Source organism: Aspergillus affinis (assembly GCF_023601865.1).
Source record: "Aspergillus affinis strain CMG 70 chromosome Unknown NODE_2_length_704391_cov_89_054091, whole genome shotgun sequence".
NCBI classification, from domain to species: Eukaryota; Fungi; Ascomycota; class Eurotiomycetes; order Eurotiales; family Aspergillaceae; genus Aspergillus; species Aspergillus affinis.
This window is the reverse complement of record NW_026515783.1, coordinates 612,285-626,123: the sequence shown is the minus strand read 5'-3', so window position 1 is coordinate 626,123 and position 13,839 is coordinate 612,285. Positions and strand designations below refer to the sequence as shown.

General features: G+C 54.3%; 2 protein-coding genes across 2 annotated transcripts; one reads left to right on the top strand and one right to left on the bottom strand.

Moving 5' to 3' along the window:
- Window positions 1–1,463: 1,463 nt before the first annotated feature.
- KD926_005996 (type I polyketide synthase) lies at window positions 1,464–8,800 on the bottom strand (the record flags this gene model as incomplete). The annotated part of the gene is made up of 7 exons (XM_053099675.1): window positions 1,464–2,348; window positions 2,400–2,546; window positions 2,600–2,767; window positions 2,820–5,717; window positions 5,766–7,674; window positions 7,727–8,669; window positions 8,731–8,800. The coding sequence occupies 7 exons, from the start codon at window positions 8,798–8,800 to the stop codon at window positions 1,464–1,466; spliced, it is 7,020 nt and encodes a 2,339-aa protein (XP_052961030.1).
- A 574-nt stretch (window positions 8,801–9,374) lies between these two features.
- Window positions 9,375–13,333, top strand: KD926_005995 (uncharacterized protein; the record flags this gene model as incomplete). Its single annotated transcript, XM_053099664.1, has 5 exons — window positions 9,375–9,715; window positions 9,793–10,337; window positions 11,473–12,331; window positions 12,385–13,027; window positions 13,085–13,333. The coding sequence occupies 5 exons, from the start codon at window positions 9,375–9,377 to the stop codon at window positions 13,331–13,333; spliced, it is 2,637 nt and encodes an 878-aa protein (XP_052961029.1).
- Window positions 13,334–13,839: the final 506 nt, after the last annotated feature.

The window sequence follows — 13,839 nt, the reverse complement described above, 5'->3', positions numbered from 1 at the left end:
ACCCGGCACCAGATGAGTTCCCCTCGGTCCCGGCAGACTTTGTCAGCAGAGATGATGGAACGTGCTTCAATGATGCGATAACCGGCGAGCAGCTGTTTCGGTTAATAGCATGTTGTCAGGGGTTGTCAGGCCTAGATGCGTCTCTTAGAAATCAGTCCTTGAATAATTAATCCGTAGAGATACCCTGCAGATCATGGATGCAGCTGCAGAGCGCTAGGCTGAAAATAGCCTTGGTCTTGAGACGCCAAAGAACTTGCGACGATAGCAGAAGGAAAAGACTACGGAGGACGGAGGCGAGAGAAAATGCAAACAGGACAAACAAACACGGTGACTGCGGGTCGTGCCGAGCGGGTGCTATGTTTATTTTGGATTGCCGGTTGCCGATTAAAAGTGTATTTGATCTGATTTATTTTTGTGACATCTTTGAAGTATGTGAATGTGCTTTATTTACTTGACAGTAGTCCCTGTACTTATGGCTATCTAGTCCCTGGGAAGGTTCCAACTGCGGTGTATGTCGACATTCGTCCTGTCCACCCTTTCATGACTCGTGATATATATTTTTGCTTGCAGTAGCTTTGTCAAATGACTTGGGCCAGCAAGGTCTGCAGAGTAGTGGATCAAGACCGAATAGGAAAACAGCCCAACATACCGAGTATAAACGCCATCTTTACTAAATATAATCAGGAGAAACTAAAAAGGCAGGGGAATCTTCACTGTACAAGCCCACAAGGAAACTCGAATCCGCGCTCGCCAAAGCATCCGGCACAAGAATGCTGGTTCTGTACAGGCGGGGCATACAAGGGATTGGCGGAATATTCCTACACATCCCTGCTGTACTGAAGTCCTAGGGATGCCCTACTGCAAAGCGAGCACACTTTCTACATTACGCCCGGATAGACTCCGAATGTACTCCGGACAGACACCGCAGTGCAAAGTACCGGTAAATCGGCTGCAGCTCGGCGGAGACCCGGGAGATTCACGGCGGATACATATCGATTCTGGTCGATCATCCATACTCCGGACAATTATTGGCCGGGTCAGAACCCCGGGCGCTGTATTGTAGGCCGGGTTCGCTCTAAGGCCCTAAGGCCGCAGCCCTTGGGGAGGGTGTGAGCCTAAGGCCGACAGGCTGCGTCTGGCAGTGCATGGGGCGGCCTCAGGTATCAGGTGTCCATAGCCTCGTCGTGCAAACAAGACAAACTCCATAGTCACCTGATTCGCTCCTACCCGATGAGGAAGAGACGCGTCCTTTCCCTTCCGAGACTAGCGTTTCAGTCGTCGCCTGGAAGGCCGCGGCATCTGCTCTCGACTGCCTTCACCTCTGTGCCATCAATGCGAGGGTCTAAACAAGTCATATTCAAGGTCATTCTATACGAGCAAACTAACACCAGAAACTAACAACAGAAACATGCATTCTAGACAAAGGACGCCCTGAGATCACATCATACCCTTCCATTTCCCATCTACTCTAGCAATCCCATGCTCTCCGCAATGGCTGTCGACAACGCCTTCACCGTCATCGTCGAGGCCAACAGGAGCTGGAACGAGAGATCCAACCCGAACTGCTTGAAGAGCCAGTTGCGCAACTCCGCTCCGATCATACTGTCGATACCGTAGCTAGCCACTGACCCGTCGTCAAACTCGAATTGTTCGAGACTGACGAGCAACATCCGCGACAGCTTGTCCATGACGGCCGCACCGATCGCCTGGACGACAGCGTCAACCCCTTCGGCGCGTGCTGCCTTCAAGGCGCTGGCGAGATCGCTATCGCCGCCGCTTCCGCTGGCCAGAGAGTCTTCCGCCACCGACTCGACGGCGGCGCGGACGTCGCGAAGACGCGCGTCCGGAAGCCAGTATGCCTCGTCGCTCGAGTCGGACGCGGCAATGGCGGCGGCAAGATACGCGGGCTCCAGACCCAGGATGATCTGGGAGTTGCCGATGGCGGCGGGGTTGGTGGCCGAAGGCGCGGGCACGGACATGGCGGTCTCGAAGCCTCGGAGCATCTCTTGCTCGTCGATGCCGTACATCGCCTTGCGGGTGAGGGCCAGCTCGATGTTCTCGTTATCGGCGACCACACCCACGTCGAGGATCATAGGCAGGATGAGCGACGTGGCCGGGAGCTGGTGTCGGTTGCGCTGCCAGGCGAGACCGTCCAGATAACTGTTACCGGCGCTGTAGTTGGCCTGGCCCGGGTTACCCAGCGTGGCGGAGATGGAGCTGGTCATGACGAAGAAGTCCAGCTCAAGCTGAGCTGACTGGATCACCTGGTGCAAAGTCTCGGCTCCGTTCTTCTTGGGAACGATGGCGGCTTGGAACTGCTGGAAGTTCATGCCGTCGAAGATACCATCCTGGAAAACAGTCAGCACCTGCTCCAATCAAGTTACGTGCGAGGGGCCTACCTGAAGAACCATGGCTGCGTGCACGACACCGCGGATAGGACGGCGGGCCGTGACGGTGTCGACGACGCGAGCAACGTCCCCTTCGTTGGCAGCGTCGGCGCGGAAGACGTCGGCAACTGCGCCCGCGGCTTGGATGGATTCGACAAGCTTCACAAATTTTTTAGCAAGTGCGTAGGAAAGGGGGCGGAGAAATAACATACTGCCGCGGCCTCGGGTTTTTCCGTGCCAGATCGAGACAAGAAGACAAAGTCCCGGGCTCCCCGGTCCATCATCCAGCTAGTCAAGCTGCGTCCTAGTCCACCCAGACATCCAACGAGAAGGTAGGTTGCATCGGACGAGAACTGGAGTTTCTCTGCTTCGGGTTGGATCTGGGAAAGGTAAGTGGATGTCCGAATTGAAGTGAAAGGCTGCGAAACTCACCTTGACGACGACATCCTCCCCATACCTGTACTGTAGGACCGTAGCTAAGGGGGATGTTAGTTGCTCCTGGACGCTGGAAACGTCGCTCAGCGCGGTCACATCCACAATCTTGGGTTTCCGCAAAAGGTCTGGGTACTGGCGAATAATGTCAAGTGTTTCGTTTAGAAGCTCGCCCAGTCTCTGCTGGTCCTTCTTGTACAGCGTTTCAATGCTTATAGGCAAGAAAGTCGCGCCGCGGCTGAAAGGAAGGACATCCGGCGTGTCTTCCACAATGCCGGAGGCGATCACAAATCGTCCCAGCGGCGCAATGAGTCTCCAGGCCTCTTGGGTCAGAGTGGAGAAGTCGTTGGCGATAATGACCGTCGGCCTTGAGTCACTCTCCGGGTGCAATCGGGGCAACGGCCGAGCGCCCGACACGAGGATGTTTACCTTTGCGGATGATGGAATCTCGCGGAGGATCTGCTCGCGCTCCCTGTCGTTGGCGGCCAGAATGTCCAACTGGAAGCCGAAAGCAGCCTGCAGACCCGCCACGCTCTGGACAAATGGTAGAGGGCTGGGAAGCAATAAGACATGGTCGTGTGCCTGCACGCGCCCCGTCTGCCGAACGGCTAGGACGGCAGGTAGCAAACTGGGGAGCGTCGCGGCCAATTCGGCATCGTCAAAGTCAGCGTAAACGGCGGCTCGGCTGTTGGGAACGGTGGCAAGCGTCAACAGTGAGCTATACGCATAAGTGACAGCCTTTTGTCCCAAGAGTCCTGCGTCCAGGTCCGGACCCGCCGCGCTGATGGTACCCGTCACGATACGAGGCCCGGCAGGGGTGGTGGCCTGGATGTCGCTCTTTTCCAGTTCCGAGGCCTCGACCTGTAGCTGGATCTCATTTGCTTTGGGGCCAACTAGGCCCTTGGAGTGGAAGACCAGGGAACCCTCGACAACAGAACCGTCCAACGTCTGAAGACGCTGAAGCGGTTGCTCTTGCACGGGTTGCTGAGAGGCCGCGAACCGGTCGTTGAGAGGGACGTTGGGAACCACGCGAGGCACGTGGAAGGTGTTATTGTGCAGCCAGAATTCGGTGTCTTCACCCGAGTCTTTGGTCTCGATGTGCTCGAGACCTTGCTCGACGGCGATCTTGAGCACGGTCGCGTTGGTACCCACGTCGGTGTCCAGCAGAGTAATCTTGGCTGTGGCTTGCTCCGATCGAACGGCACGCAAGAAGCCCTGGGCCATGGCGGCAGACGGCGAGCTACCCTCTCCAATACCAGAAGTCAGCCAAAGGACCGGCTTGCCTGAGGTAAGGATCGTTTTGAGAGCGTTGAAACTGTCTTCATTCAGGGTCGACAGCAGTAGGCCGTCGGCGTCGTAGACGATGAATTTGGCAACATCGTCTGGGCGGACGGTGACTTCCGAGAGAATTTCAGCCTCAACAGTACCGCGACCATCAGCCAAGAGATTCTTGAGGACGGTCGCTTGCGTATCGGTTTCGACACCACGGTGAAAAATGGCCACTGGGGCATCAGAAGGCGCGTGGCCGTTCTGGTAGGGCTTGGGGTTGGTGGTATACAACACAGTGGTGTCACCAACCGGCACTAGGAGGGGGTTGGTGAAACCGGTAAGCGACAGTTCCCTCGCCAGCTGAGAAGTCTTCGAACTCTCTACCGATACGAGGGCTTTGCCATCTTCAACCAGGAAGGACTTCCATGCGGTAAGGTCTGTGCCAGGACCGAGGATGAGGAGTTCTGATGGGGCTAGCTCCTCGGTCGTGGCGAACCACGATGCTGTACTGGGCAAACCAAGGTTGCTCTTGAGCGACTCGAAGTATTCCTCCGAGGCGTCGACGACAGTGAAAGTGTCGGCAAACGGAATCTGAGCTTGCACGGCATGAATCAGTTCCTCACTTGGCCGACCAGCGAAAGTGACACTCTTGATAGGCTTCTTGTGCTCAGCCAGTTCAACAATGCAGGCCATGGCCTCTGCCTCGGACTGGGGAGACGGCAACAGCGCTGACAGCTCCTCGCTTCTGGTCAGCGTCCACAAGTCGGGCTTCCACACGGTCTGCATGTATGGTTCGCGAGCTCGCGGCTCGCCCACCTGGGGAGGCACCGCCGCCTCGTAGGCAACACATCGGAGGCTCTTGACATCCAGCACGGGCTTACCACTGGGAGTTGAAAGCTTGGTGTGGGTGTTGAAATAACGACCGCCCACCTCGTCGGTCCATGCCACGGCGCTTCCAACTGTTTCTCCCTCCTCTTCAGGAGACCAGATGGTCAACTCTTCGATGTTGATCGGCACAACACCGTGCGGCATCTCCTGGTGACGACCGCGGTTGATGGAGATGATGATGAGCTGTAGACATCCGTCGATGGTCGAGGGATGCAGCAGATATCGCGATTCGCCCACAATCAATCCGCTCTCCTGCTTGATGTCCACCTGCGCGGCGGCGTGGTAGAGGTTGGGGTTCGTACGGATGGCATTCAAAGGCTGGAAACTGGGGCCATACTCGAAACCGACGCGGTGGAAGGCCTCGTACCAGCGAGGCCCGGGCACGCGACGGGTCAGCTCGGAGACGTCGACGGGATGGTCATTGTGCTCAGCCGTCGAGGGTTCGGGATTATAGTTCGCGGCGACTTTGCCCTCGCAGTGCACGTTCCACTGTTCGTTGGAGAAAGAGCGAACGGCGAACGAGTACCACTGTTCGGGCTCGTTACTGGGCTGCAAAGCCGTAAGTTGAACGAGGATCTCAATGCCATCGTCTGTCTCCGGCACGACCAAAGCGACCTTGATCGCGACGTCACGGAAAGTGATGCTCGACAGAGATAGACCCTCTTGGTCCCAAATTTGGTGGATAGCCTCATAGGCGAGAGACAAATGTCCGGCAGCGGGAAAAACATCCGAACCGCCAAGCTAAGTATCATTAGTATGACTGATGGTGGCTCTTTGGAAAAGACTTACTCTGTGATGAGCCAACCAGGGTACATCGCGTCCTCGCAGAACGTTTCGCCACACCAGGGAGCGGTCCGACAGCCCTGGCACTTTCCGTCCCAGCAGATCGTGACGGAGATGGACAAGCCTGCGAAACTCATTACTAGGCCGAGGCTCGGCCCAGTAGTTCTGGTCGTAGTTCCACTGGTACGGAGGAAGATCGGTGAGGACCAAAGGCCGCTGAGGCTTGAGCAGGCTGAGTCCTTGTGCGACTTCGACACGGTTGACACGGTCAATGTCGACGGCGTAGTTCTGTGCCCACAGTGCACCGGCCGTCTTCAAGAGCTGCACGGCGCTGTCCTGGCTACGGAGAAGCGAGGGCACATAGGCGAAGCGATCGAACTGATTCTCCTTGCAGATCTGCTTGAAAGGTCCGCTGAGAGCGGAATGAGGACCGACCTCAACCATAACGGTCACGTCTTTCAACGCATCAAGCTTACCAAGGGTGGCAATGGCCGAGTCAAAAAGCACGCGACTGCGCAGGTTCTGACTCCAATAAGTGAAAGGCACAGTATCTTCCTCGATCTCCTCACCAGTAACCGACGAGACCCAGTTGGCGCGTGGGCGGCGATCCTCTAGGAGATCCGGGGACAGGGAGTGGTAGGCGTCTTGTAGCAGGACGTCATACACCTTGGACACGGGATCCATCTGCCACGAGTGATAGGCCTTTCCAGTCTTCAATTCGCGCGCAAAGATGCCCTCCGCCTGCAGGCGAGCGGCCAGCGCTTGAACACCGCTGTTGGTGCCACTCAGAGTAATACTGACGGGAGAGTTCTCACAGGCGATGACAACGTCCCCTTCAGTCTGTTTCAGGTAGCTCGCGACGCTGTCGCGTCCCAGACCGACAGCCAGCATGGCACCCACAGGCGCGTGGTGCGTCACGGCAAACCCACGAAGGTATGCAGCTACGATAGCTTCAGCGGAGGAAATGCGGCCGGCAGCGTAGGCCGCAGCAATTTCACCGGAGGAGTGGCCCACAGTGACGGCGGGAATGATGTTCCACTCGGCAAAGAGGTCAACCATGGCGATCTGGACTGCTGTGCAGACAGGCTGGGAGACCTCGGCATCGCTGACCCGGGAGGTTTCCTTGGGCTCCAGCAGCGCATCTTCAAGAGTCCAAGTGGGAGCTGATGGGAGCTGCTGCAAGACTAGATCAAGGCTGCGGATAGTGGCCAGGAACGAGGGGAATATTTTCATTGCCTCAGCCCCCATGCCAGCCCACTGCGCACCCTGCCCCGTGAAGATGAAACCCAGCTGAGGGGCATTCTTGGGTGCAACACCGAACTGGAAGGAGGACAGAGCAAAGTCAGACTCGAGGGTCTTTTCGGATGCGATTGTGAACGCCCGGTGGGGGAATTTCGTGCGGCGCTGTAATAGAGTGTAGGCCAGATCGGCCAGGTAGAATTTATCGGCCACCTTAGAGTGAGCGACGATGTTGCGCGACAGAGTCGCCTTGTCGTGTGCGGAGAGACCAACCAGGAAGGGTCGCGAGGCCGAGTGATTGTAGTTGGCCTCGTTCTTAGGCTTGCCATGCTGATAGTGAGGGTATATTGACTCGATGCTCTCTACAATGACGTGGCCGTTCGTACCTCCGTAACCGAAGGACGACACACTGGCACGACGCTCAGGGAAGTCCTCTGGCCAGGGGATGGTGTCACGGTTGACTTTGATGTTCCAGTCCTTCTCCTGGATTGCCGGGTTGAGGTTCTTAAGCCCAGACACTCCAGGGATAACGGCAGCCTCGGTCATCATGGCGGCTTTCATGACGGCAAAGATACCACTGGCCGCCTCGCTGTGTCCGATGTTGGCCTTGATAGCACCAATCAACAGCGGTCGTTCCTTGCTCCGAGTATCGTTCATGGCCATGGAAACGGCGTGGCTAGATAGAGGGTTAGCACAGATAAGATGATGTATGATGAAACGCAACGAACCTCTCGATAGGATCTCCCACGGGAGTACCAGTACCATGGCATTCCAGGTAAGCAGTCCTCGACGGATCCAAGCGAGCTTTCTCGTAAGTTGTTCGGACCACACGCTCTTGGCCTTTCTTGCTGGGATGGGTGATTCCCATACCGGGGACTTTACCGTTCGTGTTGACCGCCGAGGAGCGGATGACGCCACGGATAGGATCGCCATCGCGAATAGCGTCGGACAAACGCTTGAGAAACAGCGCGCCCGCCCCCTCAGCACGGCCATACCCATCAGCCGTCTCATCGAAAGTGTGGCAGGTCGAAGTGGGCGAGAGAATGCCTAGCTTGGCGGTGTTCATATGCTGGTCAACGGTAAGAATCAGGTTGACACCACCCACCAGCGCTGCAGAGCAGTCCCGACCGCGAAGTGCATGGCAAGCATTGTGGATGGCGTAGATCGAGGACGAACAGGCCGTGTTGATGGTGAAGCTGGGGCCGTTCAGGTCAAAGACGTTTCCAATTCGGTTGCTAATCAGCCCCGGGTCAACACCAGTGGCCGCATAGTTGTGGCGGAAGTCAGTCTCGCGAGTGGACAGCTGCTGGTAGTCACTGGTGAAGCTGCCGACAAACACAGCCGTGTTGGTGCCAGCTACCTTCTCCATAGTCAGACCAGCCGACTCTAGACACTCGTAGGTGACTTCGAGCATCTTTCGCTGCTGAGGATCCAACCACCGCGCCTCGATAGGGGTCATGTTAAAGAAAGTTGGATCAAAGCTCTCCACCGGCTTGTCCAGGAAGTATCCACCGGCGACATTGAAACTTCCAGGTCGCTCAAGATTGGGATGCAGGTAGGCATCGATGTTGAACCGCGACTCGGGGACACGAGGGGTCTGAACGGAGCCCTTGTTGACCAGGAGGTCCCAGAGGGAGGACGAGGAATCGACACCACCAGGAAGGCGACATGCTACATTGATCGTCTGATTAGCGCACAGGGTGAGCAACCGCCGAGTAAGAGAGGAACTTACACATTCCAACGATAGCGATGGGCTCAAGGACAGTGTCCTCCATGGACTTGGTCTCTTCAAAGTGAGGCATTTTGATTGGCCGTGGGACTTGATGAATCGTATGAGCAGAACTCGAAGCACTAGACTGGAAGACTAGAGATTGGAGTGACTGAGTGCACTGGAACGAAAATCAGACCACCGCCTGTTCTGAACAGCTATATCAATATACAGTTGAGGTTGTCGTGCCCCCACAAGAGGCCAGGATTGGATTCGTTATCCCCTCCCAACGGCGTTTCTAGAGCGGATTCGGCGGCTCGCCGCCGCTTGGACGGAGAAGACGGAATCGATTGGCCTTCAATCGGTCCGAATAAGTCAGATTGTGGAAACATTGATGACTTCCACGATTTGTCAGGCCGGGCATCGTTCGAAATCCTGTTTCCGGAGTGCTGCATCGTCCTCGGGGGACTCGGCGAGGCTGACGGAGCGCGCCGGGCAGATCGTACATGGTTTGTACGTGGCTGACAGCATTCTATGACGGTAGAGAAAGCCTTTTATCTCGTATTTCCTTAATCTTTCGCCCCTTGCCGCGGCGCGGGGAAGTCTGAGGGCCCTTCTTACCCATCTTGTCTCTCTGCTGTATACCTTGCGTGCTTGCATAATCTATCATGCCGTCCGTCAGCGGAATATGGTTTCTGTTTCTCGCCACTGCTGCAACTTCCCTTCTGTGGGGGGTCAGTATCTGGAACGGAACTGTCAAGGAACTGCTTTTAACAGCCTACCATGGCAAGTTTGAAGATGGCACTCCGTTTCACACTGAATATACCGGCTTTCTTCCACTCGACTTCCCTATTGCTGTCCTAGTGGCCTTTTTCTATTATGGAACAAATGGATCCCACCCTGGCTACCAGCACTTTCTCGTGGATGCCTATTCCACGTTACAGCTGGCTTTTGTCTGGTTGCATGTTGAAGGTCTCCGACTAGAGGACAAGCCATATTTGGTTGCAAAGTAAGAATTCTATAACGCTCGAACACACTGAGCCCAAGTTCTGGTGACAGCTAACCTAAGTCCCATTTTCTGCGAAGTCCTCTTATCTGGGGTCTCCTTTGGCAAGCACTCGGTGGTGCCGTTGCCTGGCCTATTTACTTTTTCTGTCACATTCGCTGGTTTAACTCCCGACAGGAACAGCTTCGTCCGCTTTCCCTATCGTCCGCAAATGCTCTCCCATTCAGCTTCCTTCTGGGTGCAGTCCTCCCTACCGTGATTGGCATGCTTCCGACCTGGTACCCTCGATCGCCTCACGTCCATCAGTTTGTACTAGCAGCGTGGCAGCCTGACCCTATTTGGGTAGCAGTGATTCAAGCTCTGTTCACAAAGCTCCTCTCTGCACCGGAAAACGCAAACAAGGCCGTGTGGTGGACGCGAGCTTCCCTCTTATTGTCAGCGGTGGCGTGCACAATCGGACACTCACACACTATGTGGACGGTTATTACCTCGTCCGATGAGCGACTCAGTTTTTCACGCATGTATATTCCCCATCTAGTGAACGGACCACAGGACGCCATGGTTCGACTCGCAAGCGGTCCCTGGCTCTTCCTACAATACGATCTAATTATATACTCGTTGGCAAGTGTGTCTTGGGCCTATATTCTTGTTTCGCGATTGGTGACACCGGGAGCGCTGCCTCGCCTCGTGATGTTGCCAACGCTTTTCATAGTGGGGTCGTTGATCCTGGGACCTGGAGCCACTGTGTCATTGGCGTTGTTTTGGAGGGAGGGAACTGTTCCGTTGAATCGAAAGAATAGAAGATTACCCAGAAAGTCATTCAATAAATTGAAGGAGTGAAGTGGGACGGCTTCCTGATGCTGGGGCGGGAGTCTCTCCGAATTCGATTTAGCCTTCTAAATGATTCACTCTAAATATTACTGTGATTACGCTATATGATCTTCGACGATATAAATGAACGATATCTGAATATTGGAATACGAAGTTAAAAAACGGAAATAGTTTCGCTTCTTAGACAGTAGGTGAAGCGTGGGCTCCTAAGTGTACGAGATGACTGTAAACAGCCAGACACCTGGGCCACTGCAAAGCCTACAAACTGGGGATACTTTCATTAAACTCGGCGATGATTCATCAGAAAATCAGGACATTACCATGGTGTTGCCCATCGGTTCCCAGTCTGAAAAGTGATGGCCACAAGCCAAGAGTCTCTACCAAAAATCCGAATTCTCCCTGTCTCATCTCAGCAGCCACCAGGTTCGGAGACCATCCCGGCGGTATCTCGGAGTGCAGTAAGGCGCTGGATCCTTCGGTCCGGCGAAGGGATCTGACTGGGAATCAAATCCCTTATGCAGTGATATTCGGAGCCCGTCCCGAGGACTGGGTCGTATTCCAATGTAGTTCGCACCTCACAAGGAGGGGCAATTCGATTATCTGCTGAAATGTGCGTCTACGGGTGGACGAATGCTTACATTTTTCTCATACTGTTATCTATCTCTATTCTATATTTCGCCCAATTTGTCGTGAGCGTCCCCATTTCCCTCGCCTGCTGGTCTCTCATCCGGAATCGACGCGAGCTGGTCTTCAACCATCCAATGGAAAATTCGACCTGAAGTTCCTGCTATTGTACAGAACACAACGCAGGATGGGATCAATCGAAACTCAGAAGGTCGATGTCGCGATTATAGGGGCGGGTAAATTAATCTCGATTCTATGCGTGCCTCTAGGGATCACTGCTAATTACCCGAGGCGGGCATGAATAGGATGGTATGGCCTTGTCGCAGCCAGAACATATCTTCGTCTCTGCCCCAATGCAAACCTACTTGTCATCGATTCCGATTCCACCGTGGGCGGCGTTTGGAGCGAGGACAGATTATACCCGAATCTTGTCGCTCAGGTCAACCTTGGTCTGTTCAACTACACTGACACTCCTATGCCGGCCGATGGAATGACCAAGGACCGCCAAGTGACCGGGCGTATGATCCATAACTATCTCCAGCGATACGCCGAAGACCACGATCTCCTCCGCTACATTCGGTTCAACACCTTCGTCAACCGAGTGGAAAAGATATCCGGCGGATGGCGACTATACTTTCGCGACTCCGAGGATATCGTCGAGACTGCCAAGTTAATGGTCGCGTCGGGGGTGACATCTATACCTAACATGCCATCTCTTGACGACACCGAAGTCTCCGTACCGGTTATCCACTCTATGAACCTGGGTGCGTCATTTGAAGATATCAAGAGACCCGAGATCAAAGAGGTGGTCGTCGTCGGAGCAGCTAAGTCTGCGTACGACGCTGTCTATCTTCTCCTGACCATGGGCAAGAAAGTCACTTGGGTAATTCGACCAGGAGGTGCCGGTCCTCTGGCTATTCTCCCGTCCAAATTGCTCGGCTTCTGGACGAGTATTGGAGTGGCATCGACACGACTGATGACTGGTCTGAGTCCTTCAATCTTCAATACCAACGGAATACTGTACTCAGTTTTCCAGAAGAGTCCCGTGGGAAGATGGGCGACTGGACGCTTCTGGGACACGGTGGCATTCCTGAGCGACTTTCATGCGGGATACTATAAAGGCGACCATGTGGCCAAGCTACGACCGGAGATCGACGGCAAGGGGTAAGTCCACGCAATATCATCAACCGAATGTCATGACCTAATACCTCTCATAGCATTTTTTGGGCAAACTCTGGTCTTGGCGTTGTCACCCTGGACGATTTCTGGTCCACCATCCACAACGGCGACGTTACCGTGATCCGTGATGATCTGGATAGAATCCAGGGCGACACGCTGAATCTCAAATCGGGCGAAAGTGTGCGCTCTGACTACATTCTCATGTGCACCGGATGGGGCGACCACTTCGCCATGTTCGACGACGGCACGAAACACGAAGTGGGCCTGCCGGTGCTGACAGCGAAAGGGGCCGTGGATCCAGCATGGGTGAAGTCCGACGCAGATGCCGAGAATTCCGTGAATCGCAAGCTACCCTTCTTGGCGAAGTCAGCGGTGGTGCGGAATCCCAAGAATCTCCTGCAGCCGCAGAGGAAGTGGAGATTGTATCGTCGCGTGGTGCCAATCAAGATGGCCGAGAAGGGAGATCGATCGCTCGCGATCCTTGGCCAGATCCACACCGTGCAGACACCGCTGGTTGCTGAGGTCCAATCCTTCTGGGCTATTCTGTATCTGTTGGGCAAGGTTGAACTGCCCGATCACGATACAATGGTCAAGGAAATCGCCGAGTGGAATATCTGGACGAAGAAGCGGTACCTGAGTCAGGGACAGAAGTTCCCCTACTCACTTTACGACTTTCTTCCGGTATGACAAATCGCCTCATATTTAAAATTCATTATCACTAGCTAACTTAACCCATAGTACGTTGACACCCTATGCAAAGACCTCGGTATCAACTCCCGGCGTAAACCAAACGTTCTGGCCGAAATCTTCTCGCCTTACCGACCAGAGGACTTTAACGGATTCATTGATGAGTACATGTTAAAGCGACTGAACGAGTCAGTCAGCAAGCCTAAGAAGGTCCAGTCTCACTTGATTACTCGGCTGTGGGGGGTGGGTTTGAGCCTTGTTGTTTCTCTCTTTGCGTTGAGTAAGGTGATCACTGCGTGATCAATCGGTTGTTTATCTGTTGATAAATGGGCTGTTTATGTGTTTTTTCTATCTATTAGAAGTATTTGGCGTGATGTTTTTATGCTTTGGTTAGGGAATTCTAGTTGGGCCAGCGAAGTCTATACATCTAGAGAGAATTTAGTTATGTTGCTGGCCACGATTTATTTTGACTTAGACGGATAAAGGAGAACATGTCAGACCAGCCATGAAATAATATCAATCTGTTTCCAGCACTGAACACACGCTCAACTTCTTGGCAGATCTGTACTCTCTCAGACGGCTCCTTCCTTGTCCAGTCCTCCGCACGGGCTCGGCCCGAGCGTTAAAAATGCCAAGAAGATTGCAGCATGTCAGATAGATGCAGGCGATCATTGGCTCGGGGTCTCGGACCGGCTATGGCTGGGGACTGTTTACTTTTATTCCGCATTCGGAAAACTGTACGAAATGCAGAGATCCAAAGAAGAGAAAATACTGTTATTCCTATGCTAAAGAGGATGATGGATCCT